Here is a 21699-nt window from a genome sequence, read left to right on the forward strand (position 1 = left end):
GCAAGTTCAACCTGTTTTTTGTTTATATGCATTTACAATCACTTTGAAGGGGAGAGGGATGGTAACGGCTTCTACATAATACTAGCTATGGCAACCCGAGGTTTCTTCAGCAAGTCAGTCCTCCTACCTCTGGTGACGCCAACAGGAAATGTCATTACACACAGGGCCCTAATAGAATTGCTCCAGATATCTCAAGTGCTGCACCCAGGTGCACACTTGGAGATCCCCAATTTTCCCTGAACTTTCCATTCTAAAATTGAATTTTTCCTTAATGGGACCTTCCAGCTTTATAATACATTATACTAACCCACTTCTAATTAGAGCCTCAAGGAGTGTGACAATTGAGGAGTGTGTGCAAAGATGCTACAAAAGATGCCGCAAGACTAAAGCTGTAGCATCTGAAAACATGCAAGACATGAACTATGAAGGCAACTCTCCAAGATCAACAGGTATTTCGCATCTCAGTCTATGGCAGATGTTTCCAAAAACCCATCAAGGAAATACAGGACCAGTCCCAGATATAACGACTTCCAGAAAATAGCGGACTAGTGGTTATGACAACCATTAGCCTTAATAATGGACTAGAAACAAGTATGTTGATTAGAAAAGTCAGAAAGGGAGGAATAATTCTCTGCATATTTGTTTCAATCTCATTACCAAAATGGACTGAAGGAAGAGTGTTAGCATGACAGCTAGTCAACCAGTGCATTTAGAAGAGCTCAAGAATGGCAAGTTTATTTTTTTTATGGAAAACGGTATAGAGGAAATAAAGCTGCACAGCAGCCTTAGATGTCATATTTTGGAATGGTGCTACAAAAAAGGCTCAACAGACTGTGGTGGGCCACAGTACTTTTATGAATGGCATAAAACAGTATCTTGGGGTTCTAAAACTACATAAATTAAAAGTAGTAATAAAGGCTAACTATGCTAAAATCACAAGAAGTAAATCAACCAGTGTTAACAGATGCTTCTTCCCCAGCGCACATAGAACTTTCGCTCATATGAGTAAATTGGCACTAATAGCAGATACTATAAAGAAAAAAAAAAACAAAAAAAAAAAACAAACAATCATCACACATATGTTAAATCTAAGATAGAACATTAGCAGCGCTTAATGAATAGAATTGACCCCAAGTATCAATATGTTCCAAATGTCCATAGTTCAACTGTAGAACATGAAATAGTCCATCCATGTGGTTCATACACAGTATAAATCCAGACAGGGTTCCCTTCACCACACCTTGTGAGAACTCTCCCCTATAACTCACCAGAAATCCTCAGAAAATGCACCTGTATTACAATCTGTGCTCTGCATCAGGGGACATGCTTCCAGGAGATCCCTGCACCCGGGGATACAATGTCACACTCATGCAGTTCCTTCCTCTGTATCATATGATGCTTCCTCCCCTCTCTCAGCTGACTTCCTCCTCAAGCACAGATTGTAACACAGGCGCATTTTCTGAGGATTTCTGGTGATCATTACCATAGGGGAAAGGTTTCAGGAGGTGTGGTGAAGGGAACCCCGACTGGTTTTATGCTGTGTATGAACCACATGGATGGACTATTTCATGTTCTAAAATTGAACTATGGACATTTGGAATATATTGATACTAATGCAGCGTACACACGGTCGGACTTTTCAGCTACAAAAGTCCGACAGCCCGTCCGACAAACTTTCGACAGACTTTTGGCGGACTTGCGGCGGACTTTTCTAACGAACTGACTTGCCTACATACGATCACACAAAAGTCCGATGGATTCGTACGCGATGACGTACGACCGGACTAAAATAAGGAAGATGATAGCCAGTAGCCAATATCTGCCCTAGCGTGGGTTTTTGTCCGTCGGACTAGCATACAGATGAGCGGATTTCTGGGTCCGGCGGAGTTAGGACGTAAAGATTTGAAGCATGTTCCAAATCTAAAGTCCGTCAGATTTGCGGCTGGAAAAGTCCGCTGAAAGTCAGGGGAAGCCCACACGATCGGATTGTCCGTCGGACTTTTGTAGCCGAAAAGTCCGACCGTGTGTACGCAGCATTAGGGTCAATTATAGTCATTAAGCTGCTAATGTTATATCTTACATTTAACATGTGTGTAATGAAAGGCTAACTATAATTATTCTTTATTTGGCCAGGTCACGTGATCCCATGTGTAAGAGAGCGCTCAATGGCGGCTGTAAAAATCCCAGAGTCATGACATTGCCCACAGGCTCCCATGAACCATCCTTTGTGGGCGTTCCCTCCTCTCCTGAGTAGCAGCCGCTCACTGACACAGGGGAGCTGGAGATATACACTTTTTTTTTTTTTTTTTAATGTCACGTGACAATGGGTTTTTTTTTTTTTTTTGTTTTTTTTTATTTACAATTTTTTTTTTTATTCTTTATTGCAATATGTGTTTTTTTTTTAATCAGCCCTGTTGGGGGGCTTTGGTGAGATATCAGGGGTCTTAACAGACCTATGATATCTACCCCTTGAGACAGAGAAAGATCGAGAATAGAGATTCCCCAGTCCCTTTCTCTGCAGCCTCAGCTGCACTGAGAATGAATGGAGAGAAGACAGTGGCTCCTCTCCATTCATAAACTGACACATTGTAATCACAGGAGATTACAATGTTTCAATTATGTGAATGGACAGAGTCAGCTGACTCCATTCACAAAGGAAGAAGGAGGAGGACAGCAGAACGGCTGAACGGAGGGGACAGAGAAGAAGGAGAGGGGGACAGCGGAACGGTTGAATATAGGGGACAGCGGAGAGGCACAGCAGAACGGAGGGGACAGAGAAGGAGAGGGGAACGGCGGGGGACAGAGGAACGGAGGGGGCATGGAGGAGGATGCAGTGACAGTCAGCGGTGATCGCGTGTGGGGGAGTTACAAGCACCGATCACTGCTGTGTCACTAAAGCAGCTGAAAGCCGCGGGGGGAGAAGCTTGTAACTCCCCCACGCGCCGATCACTGCTGACAGTCCAGGTATCGGGGGAAGCATTGGGAGAATTTGCCCAAGTACAAGTACTTGGGCAAATGCTCAGTATTGGTGCCGATACTAAATATATATATATATATATTTTTTTTTTTTTTTTTTTTTATTACACACACACACACACACACACACACACACACACACACACACAGGCTGTGCGGGATAGGTAGAAGTGAGGAGGGGACATTTAAGAAGAGGTATAGCTAGCCTCATTTTGCACTTTAAGTGCAACAATCACTCTGTGCTTCAAGGTTCTGTGATGTTTCTAGTGTTGATCAGCTGAACATCGCTACCCTCCACTTAAGGATTTCCTGCAAAATTAAAGAAGCAATCTAATTGATCAGCTTTGTTTTGTTGGGTATCAATTGTTAAAGTAAAACTGCATCAAAACCAATCTTAGTTTAAGAAAGAGGGCAGAAGGATTTCTAATCCTTGCTTTGCAGTTTTTCCTTTTCAAAATTCTCACTCCCTGTTCATACAACCAAAGAGCTGAGTTGAACTTTGTTTTTCTGTCTAGAGCACTCTTCAAATAGCTGCTGTTGAAGGAAAGACCGGTCACATGACTAACAAGTCACATGACTCTCCTGGATGGAAGCCTACAAATGCGTGCTTGGTATGTTTATTCAGCAGCTCAAAAAACGTATTTACTCTAAAGTGGAGTTCCACCCAAAAGTGGAGTGGAACTTCCGCTTTAAGGCCTTCTGACATGTCACATTTGGCATGTCATTTTCTGTGGGGGGGGGGGGGTTGACAGGTACCCAGCTCCCACTTCCGCTCATGGCGTGGCGCCAAGTGGAAGTTTTCCTCTCCCCCCTTCCTCACTGCAATCTTCTGGGAAACGTGTCAGGTCCCAGAAGATTGCCTGACCACGCAGAAGCCAGAAGCCGTCACAGCCGCGTTTCCCACACTTGCAATGCCTGCGCCGCGGAGAGAGGCAAAGCTTCTGGCAGCCATATCGCTGGACCCTGGGACAGGCGAGTGTATGTTTATTAAAAGTCAGCAGCTACACTTTTTGTAGCTGCTGACTTTTCATAAACACAGAAATGAGTGGAACTCCGCTTTAAGCTGTGCCAATTTTTAAGAATTTATGAAATATCACTGTTGATTGGAGAGTGTACCATGCCAATATCACTATGTCAAGACAAGGCAAACTTTAACACGTAAGCTTCTGCTGAACATCTTTTCCTACAATGTTCAACTGGCGATGCTCTTCAACAACTTAAGTCAACAATGTCTGTCCCATCTGAAAGCTTGTCCAATCATCTAAAGTAAAGGCATCAGATATTTTAAAAATGATAGACTGTGTGCCTAAGTATTGCCTTGTCTTTAAATTTTCACAATAACATATTTTCTATCATGACAACTAAGTGCATGCAGTGTAATATTTGATATAAATTTAAAGGTGCAAAACTTTACTGATAAGAGATTACAAAATTAGGAGTGTGGCAATAAATTGTAATTTGACTTAATTCATATTTCTGGATATCAATGCAGTTGCATGAAAGTCTGCACCTTTAAAATAAATTAAAATGGCAAAATAGCGTAACATGCAACAAACTCGACACAGCAATAACTGCCCTGGTTTTGCATACAATGCAGTTTTTGCTGACTTAAATCTACGTTACGCACCTCTGAGTATCAGCGATACACCACCAAGCCCAGGCCCAGCCTCCGTATACATACTGTTTAGAATCAGAGCCACAGCAGCCACCTAGAACAGAAGGAGGATACAGTCAGAAACGTACATGGATTACACCAAGAAAGAAACCAGGACATTATTGGTTAAAACATCTAAAGAAAGCTCACTTGCAGCACATGCAGGTCTAGACTCAGGTTATTGGTTTAATTTTACAGTTCATGCAGCAGGAAGAATCCAGTAACCAAAGTGAACCACTCACAAATCTAGACAATTCAAATTTAACATGTGGTGAAAATGCAAAAGCAACAGTTAACTTCAGTAAATACTATATGTAAAAACAATTATAGGCAGTTGAAATTATATAAAAAAAAAAACAAACAAACAAAAAAAAAAAAACAAAAAACAAACTAAACACCACATCACTTGTCAAGTTAAACAGTCAAGCTCGACATTACTTATTAAAAAACGATTGCCTTTCAAGGTGTGTGCAGAGAAGATTTCGGCCCCTTTCACACTTGTGCGACTTGGGACTGCAAAGTCCCATGACAAGTCATATTCCACGATTTTTAGCGTGTACCATTCATATTCACTTCAAAGTAGTCCCTGCCTACTTTGGTCTGAACTTTGGGGCGACTAGAGGTCCCCAGACCTCAACATTATACAGGCACTGCTTCAAGTCGTGTGGAAATCGCTGCAAAGGCGCCACAAATCGACTTTCAGGTCGTGCAAGTGTAAAAGAGGCCTACCCCCCACACTGTAGAGATAGTCTGTTAGCACAGAACAGTTAATGTGCCTTGCGTTAGGAGGTCTAAAGCACCAAAAAAGTACATGTACCATTCCCGGCAGCACACCTGGACAGGCATCCATCAGCAAGGTGCACTGAACAACGAATGAGCATTCTGGCTTCATATCATGACGACAGCAGCAGTCCTAGGCCTCATGTACACTGCTGCTGGTAAACGTTTAGGAGCAGTTGGGAGTTTTTTTTTTTTAACTGCCCCTGAACTCTCCTTTATGTTATCTTATCATTACAAGTACACAGGGTCGTTTACAGTCCTTTCTAGGCAGTTGAATTTAGAAGCATTTTTTTGGACCGCAAAAAAAATGCGTTCAGAAGCTGAGCTTACAGGCATTTCAAGCGCCAAACGCTTCTAAAAACGTGGCTAAACTCGGTAATTCTTTTGGCTTCATGTACAACGTACTGTGTACATGAAGCCTTACACTACTTCCCCTGGGAGCATCCTATAAATACAGGAATCAGAACATACGCAGAACAATGTCAGAGTAACATCAGCACTAACATTCATTTGCATCTACAATACTTGTAAACACAGCCTGAATTTGTTTTTTTACACTGAATGTGTACTGGATCTTCACTAAACTGACCGGAGAAAATATTCTGTAACACAAATACAATGCCTTTGATATACACGACTCTGATGCAATGTAATTTATTAATTTATTCTAATTCAAACTTTATTTTAACCCACTTGTGTCTTTACATGTTTGCCATCTACTTACGTGCCACAACATCATCTTTTACATTTTACAAAAAAAAGGGTATTATATTGCGTTTGTGTGCAATAAAATTCATGCATTTTTTTTTCTCCCCCGAAAAACTGCATTTCATAAACGGCTGCACAAATATTGTGTGACAATCAAAATTGCAACACCCATTTTATTCTCCAGGGTCTCTGGAGAGTCTTGTTGTCACAATATCCTGGCTGAATGGAGGTTATTCCTCCACCCACCTCGCTTGTGTGGAAGAAGAAAAAACCCAACTCAAAACACACGACTTGGTACCTGTACCAACACACTACAGGGTACCTGTTGCTGAAGATGAAGGGTGGCATTTCACCAACCTCCCACACTGAAGAGGAGCGCACTCTGTCCACCTGTAGCATAGCTAATCAAGGTGTCAAGAACATGGCAAAAAACAGAACATCCCTCAGAGACCAATTAGGTCACATGTTCCTTGAATACAGCATCAGTGTCCCAACTACACAGTCAAAGTGCTCTGCGCATCTGTATTGGGGTGTTCTGTCAAAAGAGCCAACTTGTCAAAATCTCTAGTTACGTCAATTCCGGTTTCTCTCCAGCAGTAATTGCAGATTTTGACAACTTGCCTCTTTTCAATGAACACCAGCAGCGTATACACTACAGTAGACATAATGAGTGGGCATTGGTACTCCTCCCGCTACTTACGAACATGGCCATCTCCAAGGCGGCAATAACTTTTTTACTGCTTAGCCGTTCTATCAAAACAGAAAAGCCATCATATACCTTAGTGTATACGCTGCCGGTGTTCATTGAAAAGACGCAATACGTCAAAATCTGCAATTACTATTGCTGAAAAGAAACGGGAAGTGACGTAATTGGGGATTTTGACCAGTTGGCTCTTTTGGATCACCATCAAAATATTCGTAGAGTTGTTGATAAAAAAGCTACTGCCTTTGGGGAAGTTCCACCGAAAAGATGTTTAGTTGGGTTTTTCTTTGTAGTGTTATGTAGTATTATGACCCTTCCTCTTTTCTCACTCTTTTCCCATTCCAACTTCCAAATCAAAATGGAAAGTTGCAAAATCTGAGAGGTCAACTTGTAAAGAAGAATGTTTGAGCTTCTAGAATTCATAAATTTGTGAATTTTGTTGTCTGTTATTCATTGCACAGCACCTCCCAGATCTATAACCCATGAGATGTGTTTCTGCTGCATAAAACTGAATCAACACATGTGGCACCTCTTCAGAGATAAGAAGCCCCAGACCCAGTTTGATTCACAAGTTCTGTGGGGTCATGGCTAGATTCTGCAGGGGATGGCTCTGGAGCATGCTTACAGCCACTGCAGGCACAGTGCCTCAGAAGCTGAGTAGAAACAGCTAGGAAGTCCAGAGTAGACACGCCCTATGAACAGGGGGAGGCCTCGGCCTCACACGATGGAGCTGAGAAAAAGTCTAATAATGAGGACTTCAATAGGGGGTCCAAGGTTCTGGGAGTACACTACAAGGCAGGCAGTGGAAGCAGACAGAAGACTGGACATACACGTGGGGATTCAGGAGCAGCAGCAGAATGGCACTTCCTTCACGGTGAAATGGAGATGACGAGCAGGCACTATGAGGATGATGTCCGCATTCATTCCCTCCTTGCTTTGGTAAAACCAGGGGTTGAGGAAAATTTGAACGAGGCTCCTTCTGGGGCTGTGCCATGGCTCTGCACCTGGAAAGAGCTCTGCAACTAACACACACACAATCCCTACAAAGCAATAAAGACTAGCAAAAATGGACATTTCTCAGCAGAGCTGAAGAAAAGGCATCCATCCTCTTAGTATATTAGCAAAAGACTGGGGCATGCTGAGTAGAGGAGGGGTTGTAGGGGGACTGGCTTACAATTTTTCTGTTTGTCAGTATCCCAGCATTCTGTAGGCAGCAGCATAACAACTATTTCTGAATTCCTGTGTCCCTCAGTAGATAAACAAAAGCACCAATAAGGGTATATATATATATATATATATATATATATATATATATATATATATATATATATATATATATATATATATATATATATATATATATATATATATATATATATATATCCCTGTGTCCAGTGCTCACTTTGCTTCACCTTGAGGAAAGTAGTGAGCTCTCTGAGACTATAGGATGAGCAGCCTTTATGTTCTTGAGAAGAAAGTACATGAGTCTGAGAAGGCTAACACTTGGGTTACTTTCACACTTGGGCAGGGGGCATTAGCAGTAAAGCGCTGCTAAATTTAGCAGCGCTTTACTACTGTAACAGCGGTGCTTTTTGACTGCTAGCGGGGCGCTTTTATCCCCCGCTAGCGGCCGAATAAAGGGTTAATAGCGCCCACAAAGCGCCGCTTTTAAAGCGATTTGGCATCGTTGGCTATTTATTTTAATGGCAGGTGGAAGTAGAGGAGCGGTGTATACACCACTCCCCCACTGCCCGTAAGATGCTGCTTGCAGGACTTTTTCTAACATCCTTCAAGTTCACCACTCCGGTGTGAAAGCACCGGGGCTTTCACACTGGGGCTGCAGGGGAGGTGTTTTTCAGGTGCTATTTTTAGCCCTTTAGCACCTGAAAAACCCCTTATTGTGAAAGTTAGGTAGACCATAGATGGTGCGAATTTCTTTCCTGAAATCGCTGGGAGAAGACTTTTTTTTTTTTGAAAAATTATGTTTATTCACAGTTTTTTTAAAAACATACATACAAAACATAACATAACTTGCATTCCCAACCCTCCCTCCCTTGCCTCCCCCCTATCCCGTGCAGCGACCCTACCCGGTATAGGAACATATTCTTATATCATGGTGTTTGAGATAGTAACCTTACATTCTTATTAATACAATATTTCACTGTAACAGACTCACAAAGAGAAGGATCTTCTACCTAATCACGCCTAGATTTCAATATTACCATAATGTCCCTCACTAATTGGGAGAAGACTCTTATTATTGCTAGCGGCTATAGCAGTTGCTAGTGATAATTGCAAGTGAATCTGGAAGGCTGGTTGTACCCAAGCAGATCAAGCGATCAACTTGGTAATTCAGCCTACCCATAAACGGTACGAACCTCTGCCGATTCCTGTAGAAACGGACCATCTATGGCCGGCCTTAGTCTACAAAATGTTCTCAACCCACAACAGAGGATGTAGGAGCTGAGTGCATTTTTGGCAGATCTGCAGGACCCACTTTAACCTTTTCACTGCCACAGATATTATGGCTCTGGGACGTTGCAAGTTTTGTTTACCTTTTTAAACCTGGCTAGAAGCGGTTTTGAAGCTTGTAATATTTGGTATCCATTTACTTGACACAACCTCAATTTCACACTTTATTCTACATGGTCTATGCCAGAGATTGGCAATCCCCGGCACTGGTTCCACAAGTAGCATGCAAAGCCTCTTTTTCCGGCAATCATTCGGCAGAGCAGCTCAGGGAAGTGTCAATGAGACAATAATGCATTCCAATTTCAGAATTCCCGACGCTGCACTGAGGGGGAGGCACTGTGTCCCCCACACATTGCCAAAAGATTGGAAACATTGTTTGGTTCTCTTACTTTGCTGTAGCTGCGATCGTCAGCTTTTGTGATGGGGAAGAGATACCAATCTCAGAAATAAGGGATTTCACTGTGATTGAGAAAACCACAGTCAGGTGACTTGCAGAATTACTGTTGAGCTTCTGGGAACTTTGTTGAAATTATTCCTGAACCTTTACATCACTTACTACTGAACCCCTGCACTCTGTGTGCCTTTAAGCCACAGCCAGCATTCAGCGCAATGAAAACCATACCAAACCACTTTTTCTCAGGTGCAGGGGCCCCAACTTATGATCCTGCACACAGGCCCACTGCTTTCAGAAAATACCCCTGACCTGAGCTCATCACTGCGCGTCCATTCCATATGCTTGTATGCGACTTCACATACTATGCAAGAGGTGGATCAGCAGGATGAGTGCGCCAGGACAGGTAGAGGTGTCTCATGGTGGGCCAGAGGAGTTACAGTGGAGGGACAGAAGAGCAAGGGGGTACAGTGGTGGGACAGATGTGCAGGAGGTACAGTAGTGGGAGGGATCAGAAGGGGGTTCAGCGGTTCAGTGTTGGGCCAGATGAGAAGGGGGGTTACAGTGGTGGGAAAGATGAGAAGGGGGGGTTCAGTGTTGGGGCAGAGGAGAAAGGAGGTACATTGGTGGGACAGATGAGCAGGGGGTTACAGCAGTGGGGTAGAGAAGCAGGGGGTACAGAGTTGGGGCAGATGTGCAGAGGAGAAAGGAGGTACATTGGTGGAACACATGAGCAGGGGGTTACAGTGGTGGGGCAGAAGAGCAGGGGGAACAGATATGCAGGAGGTACAGTTGTGGGGCAGATGAGAAAGGGGAACATTGGTGGGGCAGATGTACAGGGGGTACAGGGGTGGGGCAGATGAGCGGGGGGGGGGGATGGGGGGGGGGTCCAGTGATCTGAGGTGTGAAGGTGCATGAATTGGGGCTCATCTGAGGTGTGAGAGTGCAGGATGTTAATTTCTCACTACTAAAGTAGTTTACAGCGTTTACTTTAACCACTTGCCGACCAGCCACCGCAGTTTTACTGTGGCAGAATGGCATGGCTGGGCGAAATTACATTATGCAATGTCACTTCGCCCTGTGGCCATTAGGGTCGCGCGCTGCTCGGCCCCGAAGCCGATGCGAGTGCCGGCAGTCGCGATCACCGCTGGGCTCCAGCGATCGCTGCCGACACACCGAGAACCAGGATTTCTGGTTCTCTGAGGGGAGAAGAGGCTGATCGTCTGTTCATACACAGTATGAACAGCGATCTGTCTTTTCCCCCTAGACAGACCCCTTCTTCCTTCAGTGAGAATACAGAGAGGGAACACAACCCCTTGATCACCCCCTAGTGGTTAACCCCTTCCCTGCCAGTGACATTTTTACAGTAATCCGTGCATTTTTAGGTCCCAAAAATAAATGGGTCAAAAGTGTCCGATGTGTCCGCCATGATGTCACAGTCACGATAAAATAAAAAAAAAAAAAAAAAAAAAAAAAAAAACGCAGATCGCCACCATTACTAGTAAAAAAGAATAAAAATGCCACAAAACTACCCCCTATTTTGTAGATGCTATAAGTTTTGCACAAATCAATCAATAAAAGCTTATTGCAATTTTTTTTTTTACCAAAAATATGTAGAATACATATCGGCCTAAACTGGAGGAATAAAAATGTTTTTTTAATATATTTTTGTGGGATATTTATTATAGCAAAAAGTAAAAAATATTGCTTTTTTTTCAAAAAATTGTTGCGCTTTTTTGGTTTATAGTGCAAAAAAAAAAAAAAAATAAAAAAAAATAAAAAAAAAGAAGAGGTTGATCAAATACCACCAAAAGAAAGCTCTATTTGTGGGAAAAAAAGGATGTCAATTCTGTTTGGGTGCAACGTCGCACGAACGCGCAATTGTCAGTTAATGCAATGCAGAATCGCGAAAAGTGCTCTGGTCAGGAAGGGGGTAAAATCTTCCGGGGCTGAAGCAGTTTAAAAAAATATATTTTTGTGATTGAGAGTGTAAAGATGCCAATTTTATAATGAAAAAAGTCTAGCTCAATTTCTTTAAAAACATTTTTCGGCACACTGTGCTCAAAAGGTTGCCTACCCCTGCTCTATGCTTTCAGAAAACATATTATGTTATGGTTTTTAAATGCTTTTTTTTTTTTTTTTTTTTTTTTAACACAAAAAGTGTAGTCAAACATGGGTATGAAAAATAATGGCTCTGGCAGTGGGAGAGTTAAAGGAACGAAACAGAAAAATCGTATTGTGGAAGTGTACTGCATATTTTATTTTGCACTTTCATACACTTCATCACATACAACATTGCATAATTTCCCTACAATGCTGGTAGAAGTATGACTCCGGCTGGGAATTTACAAACACATGACCTCGCTGTGCTACAATTCTGACATTAGTCAGAGCACAGAGAAAATTTAAACGCAAACAAAAGTAGCTTATTGCTGCCAGACCAAAGTATGATAAAAAGGGAAATCAGAAAAATTTTAGTTAATTTTTTTTAAGTTTTTAAAGTCTATAAGTTGCCTTTTTTGTATACATCAGTGCTTTAAAAAAAATGTTCCTCTTTAAAATAAAAATATATAACTATAGCTCAGTACTAGTTTCATGCGTTCTAGCAGATGGTGTCAATAGACTGGGATACAATCTGTGTGGTGCATTAAAGCGTGTAAAAAGACAGCGGATTTAATTTGAACATGCTGCCAATCCCCCTATTGTGGGAAGGCAATGCGCAATGTGTTGCCTGAGGCTTAGTTCACACCTAAACCGGCCGCGGATTGCACAACAACTCTGTCCATCCCTGTTCTCCGTTTCAGGGACGAATCCGGAAAGAATCTTTGCCTGAATTTGGCCCTGAAATGGAGGCAAAGACGCACAGCGTTTCTGTGCAGTGCGCTCCGCAGCCGCCCCGGAGACATGTGAACCCAGCCTTATGCCCCGTACACACGGTCGGACTTTGTTCGGACATTCCGACAACAAAATCCTAGGATTTTTTCCGACGGATGTTGGCTCAAACTTGTCTTGCATACACACGGTCACACAAAGTTGTCGGAAAATCCGATCGTTCTGAACGCGGTGACGTAAAACACGTACGTTGGGACTATAAATGGGGCAGTGGCCAATAGCTTTCATCTTTTTATTTATTCTGAGCATGCGTGGCACTTTGTCCGTCGCATTTGTGTACACACGATCGGAATTTCCGACAACGGATTTTGTTGTCGGAAAATGTTATATTCTGCTCTCAAACTTTGTGTGTCGGAAAATCCGATGGAAAATGTGTGATGGAGCCTACACACGGTCGGAATTTCCGACAACAAGGTCCTATCACACATTTTCCATCGGAAAATCCGACCGTGTGTACGGGGCATTAGTGTGTTGAGGGGCACGTTATGGGGTGGTACTGCTCAATACTGCAGTAGTCTGAGCTCAGCGTTAAACAGAACCAACTCTGCAAGCAGAAGAAGAGGTGGGTATAATGCCTCCGCTGACCCACACAGGTCTCTTTTTTAGCACAACACCTCTTTAGACTTGCTTAGAGTGCTACTGTAAGTGCTTGAGATATATATATATATATATATATATATATATATATATATATACACACACACACATATACACACACACACACACACACACAATATGTAACATTGTCTTCCCAATTTTATTTTTAACTATTGAACTTAAAGTGGAAGTCTAAGCTAGAACCAAGCTTAAAAAAACTGCTCTCACCCACCTTCTAACTTCTTTACCAACTACCGCGTTGAAAGAAGAGGTCTATAGTTACACATTCGCAGAGAGCTTTGGTCCAATCACATGATCTCCCCAGTGTCTGGCTTCATGGTGAGAGAAGGGAGTACTAACAATGGATGGAATGCCTGGGTGGTGACATCACCCATAGGTATTATGGAGCATCTGTCATTGGTTGGCCCCCTCTCTCCTGAAGCCAGCTGCTGGGAGCCGGTCACTTAACTGGACTAAACCGGTGCGCACTGAGAATAAGTATAAGCATCTTCGTTCTACAAGGTACTTAGTATAGGAGTTAGAAGGTGGTCAATAGCAGTTTTAGGCTGAACTTCCACTTTAAAAAGTGATAATAAACCCATGACTGGCCTCAGGTGATACAGTGATAAAAAGGAAAAAAGATGTTGTGGGAGAACTCGCTGTATCTGTAGCCTCTTCTCCAGAGGCAAAGTACACAAAACAAAAGGGTATTTCTCCGCTTGCAGGAAGCATGGATAGGACCTCACAAACTGCACAGCACACAGCTGAGTGTAATCTGAGACCTGAGTGGAGGGAATGGACTCGCCCCTACCAAGTTTCCTAGGCATTGGTGTGGGCAGCCTATAGCATTAGGGTGTGCACCCCAGAGCACAAATACACATGAGTGTATATCAGCAGAACAGTGGATGGTTTCAGTAGAGCAAGATTGGTGTCAGTAGGGCAGTCAACGGTGTCAGTTTTGTTTTTATAATTTTTAAATAATTTTTTACAATATTTATTACATTTTTTACAAAAAAAAAAAATTAAGAGCCTCATAATGTGGCTTTGGTGAAATATCAAGGGTCTAAATCAGGGGTTTCAAAATGGCGGCCCTCCAGTTGTTGTGAAACTACAAGTCCCATCATGCCTCTGCCTGTGGGAGTCATGCTTGTAACTGTCAGCCTTGCAATGCCTCATGGGACTTGTAGTTTTGCAACAGCTGGAGGGCCATCAGTTTGAGACCCCTGGTCTAAATAGACCCCTGAAGTCTCACTTTTTGTGACATAGAAAGAAACAGAGGATGGGGGGGGCGCCAGGAAGCAGGGGGAATCAGTACCTTACAATGTGCGCACGCTTATGTTCATAGGAAAACATGTGTAGCTGAGGCTGCCAATCACCTGTTATGTGCCGAAGCAGGGAGGGGCTTCCCCAAGAATTTACAGGTGTCTGTAAAAACTGCCAGAGTGACTCATGCAGGTGCAGATAGCACAGGAAAGAGACGCGAGACAGGAACCACACTAGATGATATGGACTGAAGTATGCACAAAGGATATGCTTTGTTCATTTTAAAGATTAACAACCACTTTCAATTATTACAATAAATATACCACAAGTTATAGCTGAGTGTACTATTGAAACAGACCTTTTCAATCGGTAGTAAACCGAGAAAAAAAAAAAAATACCCTGCAAGGCAATTACATAATGTGCATCACATACTAGCACATTATGAAATACTTACCTTAGAATGAAGCCTTGAAGCAGTGCGCCATCATCGCTGACAAGGCTTCCATCTTCACCCATTATGCCTTCTGGGTTTGTGGGCTCCGGCAGCTCGAATGGCCGAGCTGCAATGACATCACTCCTGCGGCACAGCGTTCTGCAGGAACAGCACGGGTATGCTGTTCCTTCAGAGCGCATGCGGCGGCGACATCCCTGGCTGCTGCTCGCTAGAATATTTTTTTTTTTATAAACAGTACACGTTTTAGGAGATAAATCATACCTACAGGTAAGCTATATTCTAAGCTTACCCATAGGTAAAAATCAAAATGAGAGTTTACTACCACTTTCAGCTTTTGTATCTTATATATACACTCCAGCTGTACATGCACACACAGCCAGATTTGCTGGCTTAATTTCAGTCTGTTTCCTTCTTACTAATGCAGCAGAAGGATTGTGCTCTACTACTTCCCACTTTCAACATCAGTCGGCTAAACCTGCCTAAAACTATTAAAGACCTGTGGACATTTTATCATTTATCTCAGCAGGTTGGTTCAGTAGGATTTACATACAGCCAATAGACAGACCTAACAATCTATACATTTTATATATAAAAAAAAAAAAAAAAAAAAAAACAAACAAACACAACACACACACACACAACACTTGTGAATACAAAGAATTTTTTCAATGTACAAATGACGGGACACACTACAGTTTACAGGCAGACAGGTTATATAGCTCAAAGCATACAGATTATACTAGGGCTGAAACAACTAATCGATTAATCGACAACTAATCGATTATGAAATTAATCGATTACTATTTTCATAATCGATTAATCGGCCAGAAACATAATGGGGTTAAAAATAATAAAATGAGCCCTTTATAGTACAAAAAGAGCAAATAATCGCTACTGTAAATATTACTTTCACAGTTCTACAGTTAAAAAGTGAACCCCTTACAGTAGCGATTATTTGCTTTTTTGTACTATAAAGGGCTCATTTTAGGTTTTTTTAACCCCGTTATGTTACTAAACGTCTTAGACCTGGTTCACATCTTTGTGTTTTTTTGGTGCTTTTTGTAGAAACGCACTACAGTTCATTTAACATGGTTTTCTATGGGACACGTTCACATCTATGCTTTTTTTCAGCCGCTGTGTATTTGGAAAGGGTCAAGGACTTTTTTTTTTTTTTTTTAACACAAAACTGTGCTTTTTTGGTTCCATATACTTTAATGGAGAAGCTGCAGAAAAGCATGTAATGCGTTTTTGCAGCATTTTGTATTTTTTAATGTGCCCAACAACAAATTGGACAAAAAACTGTATTTCTCTTCTAATAGTGTATACAGTATATCTCTTCTTCCTGTTATTCTCAGAGTGGATTCAATATTTTGCTCCCTAACCATACAGTTGGTTGTTTATATTTACCACTGCATAGAGATATTTAAGAATAAATTGTTTTAAAAAAAAACTTTACATATTAACTAAATTATACACCACACTTTTTTTTTTTAAAGGTTATTAATTGATTAATCGATTAATCGAAACAATAAATCGACCAACTAATCAATTATGAAAATAATCGTTAGTTGCAGCCCTAGATTATACACCTGCTGTGGAGGAATGCAGAGGAATGTGCCCAAGTAATGATGTTCCCAATAAGGGATTTCATTTACAGCTCACCTGTATTCTTTGTACAGTGAATGCTCAATGACACAAATTCAAAAGGAAATGGTTTGTGGAATTCAGTGAACAGGTAGAACCATTTCCCTTCAGAATTATGTAGGTCACGAGCCACCCACTGAGTACTTGAAAGACAACTAAAACACAAAAAGTCTTCTGCACACTCACATTTTCCTGTATAACATCCCCTCTTAAAAATTTCACCTGTACCGGTTTTTGATGGGGGGAGGTTTTAGCCATGGTTATGGTGATGTGAATGAAGCAGACCATCATAAGGGTCACCATACACATTACAACCTGCCCAATCAATCTTAGATTTACCAAAACTATAATATGAGGACCTGCCTAAAGCAGCTCATAGGATTATGCATTTTTCTTTCCTACCACCACTGGTAGAAGGAAAGAAAATTACTTGATTTCCCCATCAATACAGTCAGTGGTAATGAGGGAATCCCTCCAGCAGCACTATGGTGTTCTGCTAATGGGGAGCCTTCCCTGCCAAAACACAATTATCACTGCTGGTGGCTATAGCCATTGGCAATGATTAAATGCAAAAAAAAAAAAAAAAAAATAATATCAGACAGGCTGGTTGTACTGAAGTTGGTCGATATACAATGTGGCCATTAGGGCTGGGAGATTTAAAAAAAAAAAAAAAAAAAAAAAAAAAAAACACCTCGATTCACATCGAGTTTTTCTTTTTTCTTTGGAAACCGCGCTGGTCCTGAGGCGCTGTGGGCATGAGCTTTTAGGCGAGGCCGCGGCTTCGGCCTAGTCCGCGGTGTCCGGTCTCGCGGACTAGGCCGAAGCCACGGCCTCGCCTAAAAACTCATGCCCGCAGCACCTCAGGACCGGCGCGGTGAAAAAAAAAACCAAAAAAAAAACCATTTGCTTAAATTTTGAATCGATTCGACCTCTCAACTCGATTCAAGATTTAAAATCGATTTTTTCCCCAGCCCTAGTGGCCATCATACCAAATAGTTCAGAGATCCCTGCTCTACAGCATAAAAAAGGTACCAAGACTGCCATCACCCAAATTGAGGAGGTCCATGGAGTATAGCTGGACAAATCTCATGTACCACACTGCCAACAGTCCAAATTGAAGAACAACTGCCATCTAATGTTTGAGTAACTGGTATGTGTGAAAAAAAAAAAAAAAAAAACACAACACACACACACCACAAGAGAGTGTTACTTGGCCAGCAGTACAACATCTGAATGACATTTATTAGCCCACCCTCAGACCCATTTCTATTCACTTTCCCAGTGCTCCTCCATAGCTCTAACCCTGCATAAGCTCCGTGTCAGATGGTTTTGCAATTTAAACATTTGATTATTGTTGTACTCGTCAGTTATTACACCACAACCCACAAATGCATAGAAGGAAACTGCAACAATCAATACATTGGCTGTGGTTTGCATTTTTTACAAAGTCATTATGCAGACTTTAACCAAAAAATTATGTGAAATACCTCTGATAGAAAATCATTTACCAACAGTTTTGAAATTGTTAAATAACGGGTCTTAAACCACATTAGATGAAATCCCTGTCCCATATGCTTCCTTAACATAACTGTAGTGAAGGTAACATAGCATATGAAGAAAGACTTCTAAATGTACAACCATTTTTGTTTTTTCTATCTGGCTTTAAAATAGAATGGTGACCTGGAGGTCTCCAAGAGATACCTTTAATTTGCAGGGATTTCCTCTTACTTCCTGTTTGGCTATGGGACAGGAAGTGAAGGTAAAATTGCCACAATGGGACAAAGGTGGCAAACTTTTTTTTTTCCATTTTGGTTAGAGTAAGGGAGTCTTATAACCAACATATAGTTTTTAAGACTCCCTTACCCTAACCAAAATGGGGGGAAAAAAAAAAAAAAAAAAAAGGATTTGCCTATAGTTCTACTTTAGACCCCTTTCATACTGGAGGCGTTTTTCAGGTGCTAAAGATAGTGCCCGTAAAGCGCCTTAAAAATGCCTCCCCTGCAGCCCAAGTGCTTTCACACTGGAGCGGTACGCTGACAGGACGTTAGAAAAAGTCTTGCAAGCAGCATCTTTGGAGCGGTTTAGGAGCAATGTATACACCGCTCCTCCACCACCCCTGCCCATTAAAATGAATGGGCACCACTGCCAAAATGCTTCGGCAGCGGCGCTTTTCGGGTGCATTTAACCCCGATATCGGCTGAAAAGCACCGCTAAGACAACAGTAAAACAGCCACGCTGTTAGCGTGAAAGAGCTCTTAATGTGTCATTAACTGCTTCACACAAAATCACTTACCTGCAGGCATCACCCCAGTACCATTTTTTAGAGCCAACAGTTGGTTTTCTTGCGATAACTGATGTGGCCAATCAGCCGCTCAGGTTTTATTACAAGCAGCGGGAGTGGACGTCCGCCGGCTGGCTGGAGACCCAAACAAAGCCGTAATCGGCTTTGACCGGGTCTCCGATGTAGTGACCCAGAAGCAAAAAAAAAAAAAAAAAAAAAACACTTTAACAGTTACCTGTTAGGAGTTACAGAGGAGGTCTAATGCTACAATTATTGCTCTCGCTCTAACAATCACGGCCATACCTCACGTGTGATTTGAACAGTTTACATTTGCGGGCACGACTTGGTATGTCTTTTCTTGGATGCGCGAGCACGGAGGGATGGGTCGCTTTTAACGTTTGTTTGTTTTTTTTAAAGCAACCTGTGCCCGCAAATATAAACTGTGTTCAAATCACATGTGAGGTATCGCCGTGATCGTTAGAGCGAGAGCAATAATTGTAGCATTAGACCTCCTCTGTAACTCTTAACAGGTAACTGTTAAAAAAAAAAAAAAAAAAAAAAAAGCAAGTGTCGCCTATGGAGATTTTTTAAGTACTGTAGTTTGTCGTCATTCCACGAGTGTGCGCAATTTTAAACAGGTATCTATTTACTCGGCGTAACATCTTTCACATTATACAAAAACATTGGGCATAGATAGATAGAAGTGTATTTAAAAAAAAGACCGCTGTGCAAATACAGTGTGACATAAAAGATTGCAATTTTATTCTCTAGGGTCTGCTAAAAAATTATATATAATGTTTGGAGATTCTAAGTAATTTTCTAGCAAAAAAATACTGTTTTTAACTTGTAAACAACTGTCAGAAATAGGCCTGGACTTGAAGTGGTTAAACCCAAAATCAAAGGCTGTCAATACATGCTATATTAAATGTGTTCATACTCACTCATCCACTAGAGCATTTGTTTTCAGTAGACCACAAAAATCGTGGTTGATCCTGCTAATCACAGTCCCTCCCTACTTGTCTGTCTCCGCTGCAGCTTGAGATTGTGTAGACCAGCTGTTGACATCTACTGATCATGCTCCAGTTTCAGTTCCCTTTTAAAACTGTTCAGCTCCTTATTTTTCTTATCTGTGCAGCTCATGTGACTATGGAGTCACACATGGTAAATTACACTCCCTCCCTCCTCCAAGTCCTCAATTTGATAAACGCTATGGGGGCTGGATATACAATTGCGATTGATGGTGGCTTCACCTCCCTGTTAGTTCCAGCACATACACAGGCTGGAAGGGCATGACACGGCCTGCGATTGGCAGAACCTCCTCCAGATCTCTATAGCGTGAATCAGGGCATAAAAAAAAAACAAAAAAAAAAAAAAAACACATCTTTATGTCAGTCAACTTAAACGCCACCTACCCTGATGTTATTTCAAATAAAATAAACATTTTCTTCGAAATATAGATTTACATGAAGCTTTAAAAAACACTTTGTTGCCATTTTTATTCTCTATTCTGAACACCTTAATATCATGTGACCAGAAGAGCACCAAACAACGCCGTCCAGACACAGCTTCATACATCAGCAGAGTACTAGAAACTCCTCTATCAGAATTTTCCCTGAAGAAAGCCCTTGGAAAGGTCATGTGACCTCTGAGCAGCAATGATTAAATAAGCAGCAATTTTTTATATTAAATAAAGTGGCATGATCTTTATACAACAATATTGGGTTTAGTATCACTACGTTCTAAAAATTCTAGATTCTCTGCATGGTCTAAACCAGCCCTCAAAAACACTGAGTTTTAAGAGTCACCTGACAAAAAACAAAAAAAAACAAAAAAGGAGTTCTATTTATTTTTCGGTTTATTTTGAGATAAGTCAGAAGCAACATTTACTGCCTAAAGGCAGATCTCCCAGCATACACTGAATAATGAATGTATGTCAGGTGACGAAAAGAAGTTCAACAGGTGCATTCATGTGTACATGACAGGTACAAAAAGGGAAATTCAATGGGTCAGAAATCAGACAACATGTTTTCATCCTAAAGTAGGCCATACATGGTCGAATTTCGAACAAATTTTCTTTCCAAAATCAGAGTTTGTTTTATTTGTGATCCGATGATGCCACCATTGATTTTCAAAACTCGGCCGACCAAGCCTTCAATTTCACCGCATGTTGCTACAGAAAATATTTTTTGTGGCCGGGAATCTTCTTTTCTGGCCGTAAATTTTCTTTGCTTATTACATTTCTCGCACGATTCTCCCATCATTGATTAGAAATTTGTTTGTTTTTCTAAAAATTTCCATCATGTCCGATTCCTCAAATTTGATTGCCACACGAAAATTGGCCGTTGCTGCAGCCCACTAATGGTGCAAAATTCGTACGAAAATACTTTGATACGATTTTTGAAAGAAAATGCTTTCGAGATTCGAACCGTGTATGGCCGGCATTAGCGATATTGCATTGCTACATAGCAATTCTTGTTTAGTAGCACAGTCAGAGTTGCCTTTCACTCCCAAATGATAGATCATAGGGTTTCAAACCAATATATGTGAATCCAAAATTTAGAGGAACTCAGTCACTGTAAAACAACTGTGGTTTTGGGTGGGACATTGCACTGTAGTTTCAGTTCAATCTGATTTTATTGAAAAAATACAAACAGAAGTTAACACAAAATAAAAATAAAAGTGTCTGCTTTGCTAATAAAAGAAAATAATTAAAAAAAAAAAAAAAAAAAGACAAAACTTCAATTTTTTTTTTTTATTACTTGCTCTTGAATTTGTGTATAAGTTAGATTTTTTTATTTATTATTTATTTATTTTTTTTATTAGCAAAGCAGACACTTCTATTTTTATTTTGTGTTAACTTCTGTTTGTATTTTTCAGTGGACAT

At 41.2% G+C, this 21699-nt stretch overlaps 1 protein-coding gene across 2 annotated transcripts in view; it reads right to left on the reverse strand.

The window, feature by feature from the left end:
- FLOT2 (flotillin 2) overlaps positions 1-21699 on the reverse strand; it is a 106417-nt gene that overhangs the window by 70120 nt on the left and 14598 nt on the right. For both annotated transcript variants that reach the window (XM_073616796.1, XM_073616797.1), the window contains exon 2: positions 4604-4685. In XM_073616796.1, coding sequence (XP_073472897.1) covers positions 4604-4685 — 82 coding nt within the window. The remainder of the gene's footprint in view (positions 1-4603; positions 4686-21699) is intronic.

This window comes from Aquarana catesbeiana, linkage group LG02 (genome assembly GCF_042186555.1).
Source record: "Aquarana catesbeiana isolate 2022-GZ linkage group LG02, ASM4218655v1, whole genome shotgun sequence".
Taxonomy (NCBI): domain Eukaryota; kingdom Metazoa; phylum Chordata; class Amphibia; order Anura; family Ranidae; genus Aquarana; species Aquarana catesbeiana.